The following is a 19320-nucleotide window of genomic DNA, read 5'->3' on the forward strand; positions in this document are numbered from 1 at the left end:
AACACTCCTGCCAGTCCGCATAATAATATCCAGATGGTACACCAGTGATTCAGTATTCTGACATTTCTGTTGCATATTCACATGAGAAAAACTGCATCGGCATCACAAAGAGTGGCAAATGTTGTATATGTAGGCTGTATTGCTGCAAAAATAGTGGGGTACAGGACTCTCTTGCAAAGCAAATTATCTTCATGTTATGAAAGTTCCTTGCTTTATCACTTTTATCATTTCTGTCCAAGGATTTGTTTACAACAAGTGCAACAAATGCTGGGAGGCTTTTCATCCAATATTTCTGCATAGACACAAATTTAATGTAATGAAGATAAACAACATCCTCAAAAACATATATGAAGATGTGTCTAGGATTTGCATAAGCAATGGCCTGAAAACACATCAACAAAGACTAATTTTATATCAAACCTTAGTAGCTGAAGCAAAAACCTTAAATGAACCATGTGATTCTTTTCTTTTATGAACATTAAGTCTAAACGGGATGACCTGGGTCAAAGAAAAAAAAATCCACAAAATTTAAGAGAAAGTAAATAAACAAGGTCATAAAAGAACATTTGCATGAACAGCTGTGTAGCCTCCAGTGTTGCAAAGCGCCCCCTCTTCTCTCCCCAGATCACCCTCAGGCCAGGCCAGCGTTGTTTAGAAGCAACTGCAACACACAAATTGCCTCCTTAATAACCACAACATGCCAACTATCTGAAATCAGGAAACGTTCCTTTCCTACACTGTGTCTGATTAAAGATGACATTTTTTTCTTCCACTGAACATAACAACTAAGGTTCTCAGCGTGGTTTAAAAATATCATGAATAAAATAGCTGGTTGACCTTTAATGAAACATGAGATTTAAAAAGTGGCTGATGATCAGGATATTGAGGTTTCGTGGACATCAGTGAGCCATGAGCAGGAGAGACCAGACCTAGAAGACCTCATACGTCCTTTTACAAACTTAACCTTTTTCATTTATTTTCTTCCCTTCCACCATGCAAAATAAATTCTTGATCCATTTAATTACCAATGTCGTGTGATATCCAGGGCAGGGCCAGGTGAGGTGCGGGCTCTGGTCCCAGTGGGCATGTTGACAGGGCAAATGCAGTGGGCTTGCCCTTCTCCTGCTGCTCTGATGGACAGAGGGGCCAGGAAACCGATGGGAGTTGGCATTTAGCGACTGACAAAGAGAATTAACATTTACTTGCAAAATGCTAAATGCCATAATGGTCCGGCATGCAGATTTGGAGTAAAACTCAATGGTCTGGCCTGGGATCATCAGAAATCAGAAAAAGGAGGGCTGATGAGTGGCACAACAAAAAAAACATTCACCCTATCGTCCGGAGGTTGGGAGTGTGAATACCGATGATGACACAGCGATCCGTGGCTCGGGATACAAGAGAGCATAATTAGCTCTGCTGTCTGGGTGGGAAGGAGGCATTACTCTCACCCCTGTCAACCAGGATGGACAGCTCTAGGCTCATGTGTATGGAAGAGGGGACAAAGGATGATCGAAAAAATATATACAGAGCCCTCCAGAATTACCAGGTTTTCAGCAGGGTTCAAATCCAGAGACTGAGATTGTCATGGTTATACACTGATATTGTGTTTCTTTAACCATTGTGATTTGAATTGCAACAATGCCACAGGAATTCAAGGGGGCAAAATTGTCGGTGATCTCTGGCTGGGAGGGGCGTTGTCTCTCTCCCCTGTGTTTCACAGCAATTCTAGACAATCGTAGGCTCTTTTAAGCTCAGGCAGTAATGCAGAAGAGGGTAAATAGCGCTTTCCTCTGAGTGTGTTACTCTGCTGTGTGACGCAGTATGAGCAGCAGTTGAAAAAGATACAGTTCATGTGTCTTAAAGGAAGCAATGGTTACGCCGGTTGGTAGCTGTAGCATAATAGGGGAGAGCTGACTAATGGGTGGGAATTGGCAGGTGACTAAAATCACAAATTGTTACAAATTGTCAAAGCTTTGCAGTTTTTTTGTTTTCAGATAGAGTAATCAACTGGAAGTAGTTCTGAAGATCCTTGAGAAAGACAAAAATAAAAAAAGATTTGATTTATGAATGCAAAAGTAGTTAATGCTTTCTTCCGAGTGTTCAACTGCCCTGTGACATAGCACGAGAAGTAGTTTGGTGGTTGGGTTCAAGTGTCTCAGAAGCTGTTTTGTGATAGGGAAGAGCTAGCTAGTAAGTGGGAAATGGCAATGACTTCAGTCAAATGGCATGAAAAATGTGCAATAATAAGCCACTGAAGCATTTCCTAGCCACTTGTGATTGTATTCACTAATACTCTGGCAATCATGGTAAACCTGAGGCAAGAGAAAATAGATTGAAAAAGCTTGATGTGTAAATAATAGCCTGGTCTTTGTTGTGAAGTGCTTGGTCCCACACTGACGAATGCATGCTGACAGCCTTTTCAAGTGACTATATAACCCATCTCCAGAGGTCACAGTGAGCAACACTTCACTGTCTCATTTAGCAATATCACGGACATGCAGTAATGTGAAGAACACTGACCTCATACTAACGCATGGGTGGACTTCCTGAGTGAGAAGGCACATTACAGAGGAAAACCTCATGACACACTGTGTTTACTTGTTTTTATTTCATTTCACTCAGCCTAAATGTGTTACATAACACCAGTAATGACATTTTGAAAAGTATAATATTTCTGAAACTAAAAAAAATGACTGTACATCAAAAGAAAGATTTCTTTTCTTGTTGTAAATCATTGTTACACATACCAGGTTTCCTGTCGATCCCAGAGTCGAAGTCTTCTCTCGATGAACAGTAGCGTTGAGTTGTTAACAAGGATAAGCACAGATTTATCTGATGTCTTCTTTTATTAACAAGAAGTAACATCATCAATAAAACTGTCTTTATCCTTGCACAGGTGTTTGCACTTCCGGTTCTGAGGTGGCCCAAGCTTGTGTAAGAGACTCCAGGAGACAGAAAAGAGTCCAGAGGAACAGAGACACTACGGGGGAGTGAGTCAAGCAGAAGGGAGTGCTGGGCTTTTAATGAAAAAAATAAAGAGAATGAAAACAGGACAAATCTAATCGAGCGTCGGCACAGATCTACAAGGTGAGGGGTGAGAGTACACGGACGTACACGGCCACCACAAACACAGACAGAGGCTAGCGTCAGGGGTCAAAGGGGAAAACACACTCAACCACACAAAATTGCCTTCCTACCATGGTGACTCTGAGACCGCATCGGCCACTGCCTTTCTCCTAGAAAACACAACCAAGCAGAGCGAGGCGGTGAGTGGGTGACCATCCAGCGTACTGAGCACAAACACACACTGTAGAGAGAGCATTACATAACATCCGGCGTCTCCAAAATAGGGCACTCCATTTGTTACATTCTCTGAGTGAGCCTAGTTAAAATTCACAGGTAAATAAATCAGTGTCAGCAAACAATAGCTTAATTAATTGGAAAGGATAAAATAAATCATGCTGTTAAATAAGAAGCAATGAAGACATGTTGAAGAAATGTACTAGATTCTAATTAATGTTAGTATTAATGTGTCCAAAATATAAAAATGCTGCCTGCTAGGCTGGATTCTGAACAGGAATCTGAGGTTACAGTAGGCACAGGCTCACCCAAACTGCACAGCTGAAGACTGGAAAAAGACTAATCTTCATTTGAGCCTGTGTCCACTATAGCCTCAGATTCCAGGTCTTGGCTAACATGAATGGACCCTGATGTGGTTTTCTGCTGTTGAAGTCCATCCACCTCAAGGTTCAACATGTTGTGCAACATGCTGAGATGCTTTTCTGATCACCATGGTTGTAAAGATTGGTTATTTGAGTTACAGTAGCCTTCATGTCTGTTCAATTCTGTCTGACCATTCTCCTCTTCCCTCATCAACAAGGCGTTTCCTCCCAGACAAAACTGTCGCTCACTGATTTTTTTTTGTCGCACAATTTTGTGTAAACTCTAAACTGTGTTTCACTCACTGTTGTGTGTGAAAATCCCAGCAGATCAGCAGTTTCTGAAATGTCATCAGCAAGTCGGTGAGATCATATTTTTCTCTATTCTGATGGTTGACTTGTAGCTGCATGATTTTATGCATTGCACTGCTGCCACATGATTGACTGACTTCACAAATGCATGAATTTGCAAGTGTTCAAAGCAGACCATGAGTGTATGTATCCATTGCTAACCTATGTAGCCCACAGTCCTGTGCATCAGCCAGCATGTAAAAAATGGCATGGAAAACAACAGCAAGAGAGGGAGCAAGTGTGGACAGATAAGTAATTTGTAATTATTCTTGATGTAAGATTTCATTTGTAGTGAGATATGTTTGGTATATTTTCATTATATTTACCCTACCCTATTTATATATTTGATATATATTCATTATATTTACCCTAATACTTTTTTCATCTCGCCTAGCAGACTTTATAGTTTAGCGAATTTTAGCATTAGCAGTAATCTGACAATGTGGCGACATAACCGCCTTGGAAGCCTGCCTCAAAATGTTTCCTTACAGGTACTTTATGAGACAACTAACTTATGAAGTCTCACAGCCTTCTGTTTTGGACACACATAACATACACATTATGATTCAGAATATCCATCAATTTCACAAGTCCAAAAAACTGTAGCTGAAAAACTGTTGTGCATGGTCTATCTGAGCAATCTAAGCTTTCCATTAAAGGAATACTCCACTGTTCCAATACTTCAAGACAGAAAACACATTTACACCAAACTCACTTATAATGGAGGTCTAAGAGCAGTTGCTGGGGCATGCAATAAACATTTATACAAAATACATTTTCGTAGAGCACTTTCATGAATGTTTCAATCAAAGCTAGTCAAAATTAGGCTCTAAATCTTTCAAATTTGTTCTTCCAGGGATGAATGCATGATTATGCATTACAAACATAGACATACAGACAAAGAAGTGCCTCAGTTTTGGCAAGAGTTTGCATCAATACCACAAAACTTTAGAAAAAGTATAAATAACCAGAAATACTTTTTCAATGTATTGCTCCAGTCTTGGATAGAACTATTTAAGAACAGCTTTGGGAAGGCATTTTCTCATTCTAAAACCTTTATTGTGTTAGAGTGTAATGACAGAACTCAGCAACTGCCCTCTGACTTCCATTAAAAGTGAGTTTTGAGGAAACAGGTTTTTAGTTCTTTTTGAATAAAGGAAAATTATTCAAAATGACTGTCTGTGGAAATAGCCCATGCAATACAGATGCAGCAGACAGAGATTCATTTGAAAAATACGAGAATATTGCTTTAAATGAAAGCTCCAATTTGATTGTCCAGGTTTCACTATGGTTTCCATTTCTGCACTTTTTGTATATTTTACCCAGTGACATATATAATTATTACATTATGTACAGTCCTCTCCAAAAGTATTAGAACAGCAAGGCCAATTCTTTTGTTTTTGCTCTACACTGAAGAGATTTGGGTTTGAGATCAAAAGATGAATATGAGATGATAGATCAGAATTTCAGCTTTCATTTCCTGATATTTACATCTAGATGTGTTAAACAACTTAGAACATGGCACCTTTGGTGGCAGATCACCCAATTTTTATTTAAGCAAAAGTATAAGAACAGATAGTCTTAAAGTAAATTAAAGTGAATAACACTTAATATTTGGTTGCATATCCCTGGCTTGGAAGGACTTCATCAAGCTGGCGACCAACTGACATCACCACACTGTTGCATTCTTCTCTTGTGATGCTTTTCCAGGCTTGTACCACAGCTTCTTTCAGTTGTTGCTTGTTTTGGAGGTTTCTCCCTTCAGTCTTCTCTTCTGGAGGTGAAATGCATGCTCAGTTGGATTAAGGTCTGGTGATTGACATTGCCTGTCTAAAACCTTCCACTTTTTCCCCCGATGAAGTCCTTTGTTGTGTTTGCAGTGTGTTTTGGGTCATTATCTTGCTGCATCATGAAGTTCCTCCTAAATACAGTGGGTGATTCTCTAAATTGGCAGACAGGATGTTTCTGTAGACTTCTGAATTCATTCTCCTGCTAGTATGCTTGAGTTACATCATCAACAAAGATTAGTGAGCCCATTCCAGAAGCAGCCGTGCAAGCCCAAGCCATGATACTACGTCCACCGTGCTTGACCGATGAGCTTGTATGTTTTGGATCATTAGCAGATCTGTTCTTTCTACACACTTTGGCCTTTCTGTCACTTTGGTAGAGGTTAATCTTGGTTCCAGAACTTTCTTGGCTCATCTCTGTATTTCTTTGTGAATGCCAATCTGGCCTTCTGATTCTTACTGCTGATGAGTGGTTTGCATCTTGTGGTACGGCCTCTATGTTTCTGCTCAAAGTCTTCTAATGGTGGATTGTGTTACCTTATCCCCTGCCCTGTGGAGGTTGTTGGCGATGCCACTGACTGTTGTTTTTGGGTTTTTCTTCACAGCTCTCACAATGTTACTGTCATCAACTGTTGATGTTTTCCTTGTTTGACCTGTTCGATGTCCGGTTGTTAGTACACCAGTGGCTTCTTTCTTTTTCAGGACATTTCAAATTGTTGTATTGCCCAATGTTTGTACAGTGTCTCTAATTGATTTCCCTCTTTTCTCAGCTTCAAAATGGCTTGCTTTTCTCCCATCTCTGTTCTTCATGTTGGTTTGTCTTTTTTAACAAAAAATGCAGTCTTCACAGATCAAACCCAGAGCTCATAACAAGAGTAGACATTTAGAGCTATTAACTGTTTAAGCAATCAATCAAGCAGGGCACACCTGGGCAACAAGAAACACCTGTCAGTCACATGTCCCAATATTTTTGATCACTTGAAAAGTGGGTGGGTTCAAACAAAAGGTGCCATGTTCTGATTTGTTTAACACATCTAGATGTAAATATCAGGAAATAAAAGCTGAAATTCTGAGCTATCGTGCAATATTCATCATTTGATCTCAAAAACAAATGTGTTCAGTGTACAGCAAAAACAAAAGAATTGGGCTTACTGTTCCAATCCTTTCGGTGAGCACTGTATAATAAGATATAATATAATGTTCACAGACGATCATTTGTCAGTCAAGACATTTAACAACCTGTAGCATATGGTAAAAATGTCATCATGCTGCCAAATGATTAATGGGGTCCCATTAATCTCTTTCCAAAGGGTTTTTATTGTGTTCTTAAATAATGTGTGAATGTGGGTGTTAGGAGAGGACAAGATAATAGTTAACATCACTTTTCACCAGGAGACTCTTCTAACTTGAAGAGGCACCGAAATCTGATTTCACAAGTAGCACCTCGAACTTTCCCACATCTGATTTCACCAGGAAAACCCTAATTAACCCACAAGCATGCCTCATTTTTCACATATCACTTTATTATCGTAGCTCTGATTTTATCTGAGGAGTAGGAGGCTGTTGAGTGGGAAAGTGCCAAATGACTACATCTCTCTAAAGATGGTTCATGGTCTTCAAATGTCAGTCCACGCCTGGCTGAAATCTGTACTCTCTCCTAATTAAAGTGCAAGACAGTTTAAAGAGACAGAGAGAGAGGGAGAGCAGGAATGACGAGAAGCACCTGCGTGAATGTTCTTCACCGAGTCGTGAAAGACATCAGGAGAGAAGATGAAAGGTTGTGAGGATGCAACACTAACGTGATATTACTACAGGCTAGCCAAAGCCCATCACTTTGATCCCTTACTATTAATTAAACATCACCAGAGCATACCCATCGCTGGCTGAGAAATGGGGGCATCGATTTCTGCACAGGCTACAACTAATCCGAGAGTCACAATGGCATCCCAAAACCACGGTCTAGCTGAATGACAGCTCGAGCATTACACCCAACCAAAAGTCAGCTGAGGTTCTGTGCTATCATTCAAACATGTCAGCTGATGTCAACTCCAAATCCATCAAAAATGGATGCTGCTCATAGCAGGGGATCCAGACTAGATGGTTCACTGCCTGATTTGGATGCCATGATGTCACCAGGCTCCAGGCATCCCCAGAGAGCACTCCAGCCCTGATCTCAATCAATCCTAGCAAAGATTTTCATTTAGATTGCAGTCCAGAGTGAATAGTCTTATAAGGGCTCAGCTTCTGTGCCGATCATACCAGCAATCCATGCTGAGGTGGTGCATTTTCATGAAATCACTAAGATGGAGTTAACCCAGAAAGGTATTATTGCTGGGGATAATCTGGAGGGTCAATGCAAAGAAATGGATGGTGAGAAAACGTTAGAATCACATTGGGAATCTATTAAATCAGCTATATCCTGTTCGGGTCCTGGAGTTTCGAGCATTTATCGCTCTGAATGAACTCATCTGCTAATCGGCCTGCCCTTCATGAAATGATTGGAGTCTGTCAGAGTAGTCTACACACTAATAGCATGGCACAACAGTATTAGATTTGGATCGACATTCTGAGATTCGGCACTCAAGTGTGTTCTTATTCTTAAACTGTGAGTTTGGTACTCTGTAAGGGTTTAAGGATACAGAAAATTCAATTTTGGTACAATATGATAAGGTGGTGTCTCGATATGATACATTTCCGATGCAGCAAAAAAAGCAAAGCCTGAATATGTGCCTTAGGTTTCCATTTTAAATGAGTTAAAAGATTCAAAGTTATAAAAGCACAATAATAATGACTTAATAATGACACAATGTTTGTGTGATCCATTCAGACTCTTAGCAATATATTTTGAAACAAGCGCTGTACATTAGAATGTAAGAAAATGAAACATAGCTAATTAAACATTAGTGCTCTGGCCAAGCTTTCACAGGTGTACCATTTTGCCAGGTCTCAGCAAAATTTCCACTCCAGCTATATCTCAAATCCTGCCGAAAAACACGAAAGTAGCTTAAAGACATTGGAAAAGCAATTTTTTCCACCTTTTGCTCCACTCTGAACCATTTTTCAAAACTAGCTCAATTTGGCAACCCTGCTAGTGATTCTCAAGGAGTGTGTCTCAAGTCACACAGCTCTCTGTAGCGCAAACATTTTTTGAATCCTGCATTCTCCACTGTACTGAGTGGTTTCATAACTGCAGTTATGAACTTCCCAATCGCCACAGAGATTTTATTTAACCCAGACTGAAGTAGAGAGAGAGAGAGAGAGAGAGAGAGAATCTTGATATCTTGATAAATCATATCTTGCTATTTTCACCTACATCGCCTATGCAAAGATATTAGTGGTGATTATGCTAGTATGCTAGTACTCTAATATGCGGTATGCTAGTATATTAGCTCATAAACAACAGCATGCTCAGGAGAAGCATGCTTTTTAAAACCTCTATAGCCTCTCCTGGTTGAAAATAAAGATTAAGCTACTTTGTCAGAGGAAGCAGTGTGGCCTTGATTAAGTTTTAATGTTTATTACACCTCAAGTAATACAAGTCGTTTTTTACAATGAATAGCCTACTTTATTATGCAGTGTGTTCAATGTATTGTTCGATATGCTAACATATCAAATTGAGAGCCTATTATCAAACAATGTGATATAATACAATACAATGTATTGTTACACCCCTAGTACGCTGTTCCTTTTCTCCAGGGTCAGGTTGAGTAAAACTGCACTGAATCCTCGTATAATTGTGTTTGATTTTGCTTTACATGTATTTTGAGGACAAATGAGAAACCAGCTGAAAACAGCATTTCTTTTCTGAGTTTGATTGAAGTTCAGTGGCAACTCTTATCTAACATCTGAAACATCTACATCTCCATTTAAGCTACAAAGCCCCTTCAATCTATTTCTCTGATGATTGGTCTAAGCATTCACAGTCTATATGACCGCTGCCTACTGTCTCAAAAAAAAGGCCTGTCTGTTTTTTTCTAAGCTTCCTTTGTCTCTGCCATCACAGTTTTAAGCGTCTAAAATCAACATTTGCTGAGATAAGCACATGGGCGCAGTAATAACTCACATTAATTAAACATCCTGAGCAGTGGCAGGATCGATGGGGGCTCTTTTGTTCTGAAGCACTGAGACTCACTGTCATTAGCATATTAACAAATCAAATCAAGTAGCAATGCCAGACTGAGGCAGGTAGTGTCTGGAGAGAGAGAGAGAGAGAGAGAGAGAGAGAGAGAGAACTGAAGTACGTACGACTGGCGTGACGTCCCAGTGAGAGCGATAGGCTGCTAAGTGCCTGCTCCATCATCATGTCAGCATAATAAGAAACATGTGAGACAGAGGAGGATGCATTTAAATGTCACCCTCCCCACACTCAGGTAACTAAGTAATATGCAGTAAAGTAAGAGTTGTGTGAACAACAGCTCATTCCTGACTGCAGAGGAAGCCAAAGCTCTGATAGACTTGAAACTTGGAAACTGAAATGCACCAGTGACTCACTGTGATTAGACAGAAGCACAGCTTGAGTCCTCTTCAATCTGTTTACTTGCTCTTTCACTCAAGCAACTTAACTGAATGTGTGTCTGTTTCAAGAATCATTTTGGATTCATTAGACAGATCTGCCTAGTGGATATCAAAATATATCACTTAGTGATAAATATGCAAATGCAAAAAAAGACACAAGCAGCAGCAATGTTGGCATTTTGAACCTGTAAGTTTAATGCTTTAAAGCCAGGCACCACAAGCAAAAAAGAGTTTGCTTTGAAATGTAAATTTTCAGATTTTTTTGATAGGTTCCATTATTAACTTCATACTTCACAATATATAAAAAGAAAGTACCCTACCTACACTTACCATAAACTTTGATGTATTTTGCAGATAAAATTTCAGCATAATTTTTTTCCCCTTCTCTCCAAATAGCAGAGAAAACTTTTCCCAAAACATTGTCATTTAGAGAATTACATAATGTAAAGATTTATTCTGAAAGATTAACTATTTACTGGGATACTGTCGGTCATTGACGCTTTGTTCATTACCCATTTTCTCCAAATGACCTTTTCTCTGCCATTTTTCTCAAGAAGTAAATTTACACACAGGAATTTCCACACACTGGTTCATAAGACTTAAAGCCAGACTTTGACTTTGGTGGCCTTCCTAATATCTCGAGTAGTCTTGATTTATAAGGTCAATTCAATTCATTCAATTGTATTTGTAGAGCATTTTTAACAAGATCGATTGTCACAAACCACATTTACAGAAGTCTGGAAGTAGATGTAGATCCCTAATGAGAAGCAAGAGGTAACAGTGAGACGTCATGAGGAAGAAAGCTAGACTCAAAAGGGAATGCATCCTCTTCCGGCTGTTACCTGATAGCGGATTATAAATCATTGCATGATTGTATACTAAGTCAAATGGGACTAAATTTTAAGAAAAAAAAGTTTATTATGAGCATCTTTATAATTACAAAGTTTTGTGAACTATTTATATGTAAATAGTTGTCAAATAAGTAAAATCCTTCCAAATCATTATATGAAGAATCAAAGACTAGGTGTGATACCCCAATAAATTCAAAACTAATTCTCAGTGGAATACCACTGTATGACATATTTAATAATCTATTGCCTTGTTTTTCTATTTTAACATTTAAAAAATAGTAGTAATAGAACTTGTTTACTTTCAACAGGTTATATTTTATTCTAATGTGAGTAAAGGAAAAAAAATTGTTTTATGTATTATATCTTGCCATAAATCATTACACTCCAGAATGCGTGAGATTATGGTGACCATCAACTTCCCTTGTGATTTTGAGGTGAAACTTTCACCATGCATTTGCAAACAGAAGCAAAATGACGAGATTGCAGAAATGCAAAGCACGCTATGTGAGAGCGAAGCACAAGTGCAAAGCAGAAACTGAGATTCTTAACGTGAGATGGCAGATTTTATTTCTATGCCGCACATAGGGCTCCAGGATCAAAGTGGAGACGTCATTTTAATTCTGAGACTCATACCTCATCACCAGTCGACAAGCTCATTACTGAGAGCTGCTGCAGTTAGGTGGCAGGAGAAAACGATGGAGGGTATGATAAAAGACAATCTTACACATGCTTGTGGTATCATTGATTTGTGCCATTGTTCCACTCGTCTCCCAGCTCCATGAGCTACAAGAAAGATTTATGGTCCCAAAGCCTTTATGATTAACTTTCATACAGAAAAAGAGGAACATAAAATGTGAAAAGGCTGACAATATCATCATAAAGCACTGCAAACTGTAGCACTTAGAGCTCCGTTGGTTAAAAGTGTTGATATTGTCAGATTTTTCACTTTTCGTCACACCAAAAGCTGAATCAAAAAGATGAGAGACACTTACTTACGTTATGTAACACAATTTTCACTCTAGAACGGTAGCAGTAGTCAGATTTCACTGTTGCTATTTCGAGTGCCCCTGTTCTAACCTTTAATTAGATCCAGAAGGAACTGCAGGTCTAAATGTTCTTCATCATTATATGATGCCATTATGGTGGAACAACACAGAATAGTGTCACTAAGCAGAGGCTCAGTCTAACATGGCTTCTCTATGCTCATATACAAAACCATTGGGTGCGCTCTACACAAGGGATAAGCATGCTATGCCATGTTCTGAGAGAAAAGAGCCCATTAATATGGAAGAAGAGAGGGGGGCAATCAAATCTTGACATCCTCATTGATAGGTGCAATTTTTCAATCTCCCCCAGCCTTTTCTTAAACAAAAGGGCTGGTGAAATATTTATTTTTGCTTCATGCATTGTTGCTCAACCACTCTCCTGTAATCTGCGGAAATTGAAAAAAAAAAAAAAAAAAAGCCTAAAATTACCAAACCTGTCCCACAACGTTTCTTATTGTGCAATAAGAGGCACTGACAAACATTTGAATAATTTCCTATAATGTGTATTTTAGACAGACACTCAAATCTCTCTTACTGCATTGTGACTCAACAGAAAACTGAAAATGAGTGTAATTTAAAAAAAAAAAAAGCACAGAGCGTTTAAACACATTCTTTCAACTCCTCTCTGTGAATGTGGAATGTTTGACTAAGGACATATCGCCAGTGAAATTCATAAAATGAAATTCATCTGCCTTTACAGATGTCGTGCAGAATAAAAGCCCTGATTACTAACCTAAGAGATATTGAAAAAAGAGTCAAAATAATCATTTAGATAATGATAGCAAAAGAAAGTGAAGAGCACAGAGCCTCTGGAATAACTCAGCTATGGATAATTTAAAAACTGCATGAGCTCATGAATGGAATTACTGCTTCATCAAACAAGCAAATGAATTAAATTCCCCAACAAATATCAGCCCATTAGGAGACATGTGCAAGTCAGCTAGCAGGTGAGACAGCCAGTATACAAGTGCTTAAGTAGGCTAGTACGCAAGTCCATAAATAAGACTAAATGCAAGTATGATGGGCTGAAACTATAGATTGTTTAGTTTTTCAAATATTCTGTCAAATCCTGTCCCACTTTATTTAAATATTCAGTAAGGATGAAAAGCTCAGTTTGATGATTTAATAAAGAAAACTACAGTAGAATACAAATCATATAAAGCAATGCTTCTCAAAGTCAGGTCCCTGAAGCATAGCCATGGGGTCTGTGTGTGTGTGTGTGTGTGTGTGTGTGTGTTTTTTTTTTTTTTTTTTTTTTTTTTACTTAAGTTACAGAGGTGGAAATCACATCCACCATTAGCATGCAAGCTTGCATTAAGACTATTATGCAATTAGCCTAGTACACTAGTAGGCAAGTGCATATGTAAACTGGTGTGCAAGTACGCTACTAAGCAAGCATGTAAGTATGCTACTAGGCCAGTATGCATGTGCATAAATAAGCTAGTATTCAGTAAGCTAGTATATACAAGTGCATAAGTAGGCTAGTATAAAAAAGTATGCAATAATGTTAGTATGCATGTATTATGCAATAGGCTAGTATGCAAGTGCATAAGTAGATTAGCATGCAAGCAGGTTAGTATATGAGTGCATATGTATGCTAGTATGCAAATGAATAAGTTAGCTAGTAGACAAGCATGCAAGTAGGATAGTATGCAAGTGCATATTTAGGCTAGAATGGAAGTAGGTTAGTATGCAAGTGAACAAGTATGCTAGTATGCAAGCAGGCTAAGAAGCAAGTATGATATTAGGTTAGCATACACATGCATAAGTAGATCACCTAGTATGTGACTAGGCATGCAAATGCATAAGTAAGCTACTATGCAAGTAGGTTAGTATGCAAGTGCATGTGCTAGTATGCATGTGCATATGTTTGCAAGGAGGCAATTAGGCTAGAAGGTAAATGATCCAGTAAGAAATTAGATTAGCAAGCAAGTAGGCTAGTAGATAAGTAGGTAAGTGAGGAAGTAGGCAAGTATGTACATATGCTGGTATGAAAGTACGCAAAAGTGAAAAATGTGCAAGCAGGCAAGAGTGCAATAGACAAATATGCATGTAGACAAAAGGCTAGTATTCAAGAGCACAAGTAGGTTAGTGTAGCACTCATATATTGTCTTAGAAAGTTAGAGTTATACTTTGAAAATGCATTGGTGACTTCTGCTGTCTGTGTGCAGGAGACTCTGTACTGTGTGCTGTCTGTCTATTCAGCCTTAACCAAAAACTTTTTTGTTCAAATCACATTAAGACGCAAGCAAAGTCTTAGTCAAAACAAGCACAACCATTGTAGGTTTCAAATGGATTTTCAAGAAGTAAGATTGGATTTACTGTCACAATAGTAGACAGAGTACTGTTCATTTAATCAAACATATGAGTCACCCTCCCCTTTTATTGTGAGGTAACTATTATTAAATGGCATTCACTGAAACTTTTAATGAAACATGAGAAAACTGAAGAATCTCATCATCTGTGCAGTTTAAGACTTGGTATTGATTCATGTTATGAGTGCAATATGATGCTATTATCTTTTCATCCCTGGTAATTGAGAGGAACCATGTCAATCAATACCTGCATTGCAAACATCCACAAGAGCACCAAGGCAACCAACGGCACACAAATGACTGACCACAATTACAACTAGGTCAGTGCTGGCATAGCAAATGGCCAATTAGTGTTGTTGGATGGATGGGAAACAGCTTTTATCTTCACTAACAACACTGCACCATTCATAGTTGAAAGGAACTCAGTATTTCAGGTGTACGCAAAAGCAAAAGAATAACATTAAAGCATAAGCCTGCAATAGCAAGGTATCATCTGGTAGCAACCCTGCTACCTGCTAATCATCTTAACCCTTTCAGGACTAATTTTACTTCTACTCATTACAGGCCCAAGCACACAAAATTACTCATGTTGGTCAGAACCCACTGCAATTCACTGTGAGATATGGCTATTCTTTAAAAAATTGTGAATTCTTAAGAAATCGTAAAATTAAGTAAAAAATAAAGTTTAGCAAGCTGCAGAAGAAAGCAGAAAACTCACATTATTTGGACTATGAAGCACTTTTCAAGTAGAACATTCACTAATATCTCAAAGATGACTCAAAGCCATAGCCATAGCAAAGGCCTTGCTACTTGTCACTGGGAAAAAACACAAACACACAAACCTGATGCTTGTTATTCATTTTGTCTCTGTTTTCTGAACCGAATTGTGTAACAAAATCATGATATAACTGGACAAATCCTGGTGCAGAGACAAGAGAAGAGACATTTAGCTTTGTTTATTTTATTTAGCCTAGACTTTTTGTTTCTGGTCCACTCCAAAATGGTGGCCACATCAATCTATATTGTAGTGGCTAGCAACATTAGCTAATGCTACTATAATAATGATTAGCTACATCTACACTTCCACCACCCTGTGTTTCATCCCAAGGTGATCTTTAGCAATATTTATTTTAGTAGTATAATTGTTGCTAATATATCATTAATAAATTCCTGTGTTTGTGTTGATTTCATCCAAGTTTTCCAGTTACCAAAAACACGTCTCCAAATCAACCATGACCCTGAATAGGATAACGTAATTACTGAATGAACATGAATGAATGAATCATTAATAAATTTAGGTTATTATTGTAAATCTTAATATGTATCAAGTGTCTATTCACCATTTCAATTGATGAACAAACATTGACATATGAGGAAATTCTATAAAAAAATACATATTACTCATAAACATTTATTGCCAGTCCCCCAGTGTTTTTAGACTTCCATTACGAGTGAGTTTCAAGTAAACATGTTTTCCATTCTCAGCACAAGGAAGTGTGTTGAAAATTCTTGTACATGGTAATTGCTCATATCCTACAGATGCTGTAGAAAAAAGCCTGGAAAAAAGCCAGGAAAAGCCTGGTTAGAAAAGCCTGGAGTATTTCTTTAACATGTGTTTGAAATATATTTCAACTTATGAATATAAGTTATATATTTCAACTTATGAATATAAGTTATATAAAGAATATAAATTTATTTATAGTTACAAATAATGGTACATATAAGACTAAAGATATAAAGATAAAGATCTTGTAAATTGGAGTTGGATATTCGCTAATTTATGTTTATTGATGTCAAACTTTGTTTAATTTTAATGCTTCACTGTTGTGAAGTGGAGGAGGTTGATGTTTTGTTTGCAGAGGAACTGGCAAGTTAATGAAAATGCTCATTCGTGTTTAAGATGCCGATTTAAATGCATGCCAGTTATTCACTGGTGTGGTCGCTCAAGCATGAAGTGCATGAGCAATGCAAAACTGTTTAATATTTAATAGACGAAAAAAACCTGTCATTATTTCTCTTCGGAAGCTATAGACATAAATGCATGTTGCATAGGCTGTGGTTTGTGAAAATATCTCATGTAGAGAAACTCTTTTATGCTTGAAAGTATTGACTGATGAGCCCGGACTGAAAATAATCTGATGATCAATCCCAATAATGCTTTCCAATAATTCTGCTGCCGGGTGTATATGGGCATCTGAGTATTTCCATGTGACAGTGACAATCCTTCAGCCTTCAGAAGATATATATATATATATATATATATATATATATATATATATATATATATATATATATATATATATATATATACAATATTGTGTGCTTTGTGTGCTCAGAGATTCAGAGACACCTTGACTCATTAAGATTTAATTACTGGTAACAGTCGTTTCAAATGGAATTTTATTTCAGTCCCATTTTTCTTTATATTTCTGTTCATCTGATTGAGACAAGCATTTACATTGAATGAATGTGAGTCACTAAGAGCAAAGTGAGATTGATGGAGATCATTCCATCAAAAGAGGGCTTTGTTCATTCATATAGTGCTTCTCATTTCTTTAATTGCACCTCCTCGTTTCGTTTCCTAGCTTCCCTTCCTCGCTTCTTAGCTCCTCCCTTCCAGGAAGCGTGGAAAGGATATACAGAAAAGGAGACAAGGACAGGAGAAATCAAGAACAAACATATTTCACAAATGAGACGTTCTTGTTCACTGAAGCTTCACTTGTTTTGTATCCATTGTTTATTTAGCCTAATTAAGATGATTCATTTTGTATTCGTGGTTCTTTTTAGAGAGTCATGTATTTGAATTAGGTTTTTCGTAAATTTTTTGTTTATAGGCTTACATAGGCTTATGTCAAACACTAAGACCAAAAAGACTTCCATGGAGGAAGCACCAGTGTATCCTTGATCTAGAATCTTCCTTTCTCCTTGTTCCTTGATTCCTCCGAGTGCATTTTAGGAACTGGTACGCCCTTAAAGATGGAGGACTTCAATCGATTTCTGGAAAGATGTATGATCGAGGAATAAAGGCATAAATTAGAGTTTTGGGATGCACTCTTAATTCTCTCTTACTCATTCTTAATCATTCTGAAATATGTGAAGGAGTCAAACACAACACTATGCACACCTACAAATCCATGAAATATATCTGAATCATAGTCAGTCTTTTGGCAAACAACGCATCATTCGTGGCACATTCTTGCACTCGATTTGAAAAATGTGCCATGTAATTAATCAAAATAAATGGGAGACGCTGATGGCTGGGCTTTGTGGAGATGATGCATTTCTTATGTGCTTGCCTTTCAGGCTGTTTTCAAAGGGCCTGGTCATTGCTCACACAGCTTTACACTGTGTCTGTGAGCAACAATGATAAGAAATGGGAATACAGTCGTGCATGCCATAATCAATATCAAACAGCAGAATACAAATTAGAAATCTCTATTTATATCAAAGCCTCCAAGTACACAGTAAAATCCCCAGTGTTGAATGAACACCTACAACTAAAACCTAAAGCCATGTGAACTTACACAGACACACACAACAAGCACAGAAAATAAGGTATACAAAGATTTCTGATATTTCACGTCATCAACCACAAAATCATCAATGATCCATTAAAAAAGGATTTCCACCTATGAGTACACTGACTTAAAGTCTGCCATAAAAACAGGCTATTTTTTTTTCTTGATTTTTTTTTTCTTGTCAAATTCCTTGAATACTAATCAGAGGATATTTATTGTTCCTTATTACATTAGCTTACAGGGCAGAGCTCTAATTGTAATAGATCTTTCTTTTAAGCAAAATGAATCAAGAAATATGAAATCAATCATTGTGTTTTTATAGGAAAATAGTCAACAAAGAGGTCATGTGATGCAGCCTGACTTGATGGGTTTCCTGTAACAGCACATCCTGTTCCAGGAATCCAAAAATCCAAAAATAAAGAAAGCTTTGCCATGAGAATGAGTAGACATTTTTCTGTGTTAAATAACAACACACTTTTAATCTGTTAGTTATTAGGCTAAGATAAAGTGGAGCATCCGCCATACAAGTCCCTGTTTAAGTATTTACTATAGAAAAGCTAACGTAGTAGAATGAGCACATTAATATAAATTTGTGCTTTGTCTTGCAGCTAGAACGACTGTCAGAGCTGCTGTTGTAGAAAATGAGTCCTTCTGACCAATCAGATTTGAGAATTCAAAGCACTGTGGTATAAAAAAACAAATAATAATAATAATCTTACCCTGATGCTTCATATATTACAGTGAAAATGAAACACACTGATACTACTTAGGAAAATGATAGTACAAGAAACATATTCATACTCAAGATGGAAATATAAGTTGAACATAGACAATTATATTTCTGGAGTTTACAGCAACTGACAAATCTCTGCTTATACCACAAATATAGCTGATGCAAGGAAAGCTATACATATCTGATGTTATAATCACCTCTAAATCATATATTCTGTCATATCACAGCTCTCACAGACCTACAGCAATATACTGCAGCAACAAGCAATTTTAAAGCTCTTTGCAGATTTTGACAAGAAAGCTGCCTCTCAATTTGTCCATCACTGATTGATTATTCTAGCTGAGAAGTGGGATAAAAGGGAGCCCAGACTTCCCAGATGCTGCTTTTTAAATGAGATATGAGGCTAGTGGTGCTAACAAGTGAGGTACACTAGTTTAGCATCGTGCCAATTGATCACACACTTGCTTCAAATCATATACGGATGTTAACCAGGCTTGCATTCCTCATTTTCATAACTATAAGTCTATTAGTTACAGTTTATTTAC

General features: G+C 37.7%; 1 protein-coding gene across 5 annotated transcripts in view; it reads right to left on the reverse strand.

Annotated features, from left to right (window-relative positions):
* The window catches only part of LOC113527700 (protein shisa-6), a 51741-nt gene that overhangs the window by 11794 nt on the left and 20627 nt on the right, over window positions 1-19320 (reverse strand). For 2 of the 5 annotated variants that reach the window (XM_034309624.2, XM_026915771.3), the window contains exon 5: window positions 3198-3236. The exons of the other annotated variants lie outside the window; for them this stretch is intronic. In XM_034309624.2, coding sequence (XP_034165515.2) covers window positions 3198-3236 — 39 coding nt within the window. The remainder of the gene's footprint in view (window positions 1-3197; window positions 3237-19320) is intronic. 5 annotated transcript variants of the gene reach the window in all.

Source organism: Pangasianodon hypophthalmus, chromosome 12 (genome assembly GCF_027358585.1).
Source record: "Pangasianodon hypophthalmus isolate fPanHyp1 chromosome 12, fPanHyp1.pri, whole genome shotgun sequence".
NCBI lineage: Eukaryota > Metazoa > Chordata > Actinopteri > Siluriformes > Pangasiidae > Pangasianodon > Pangasianodon hypophthalmus.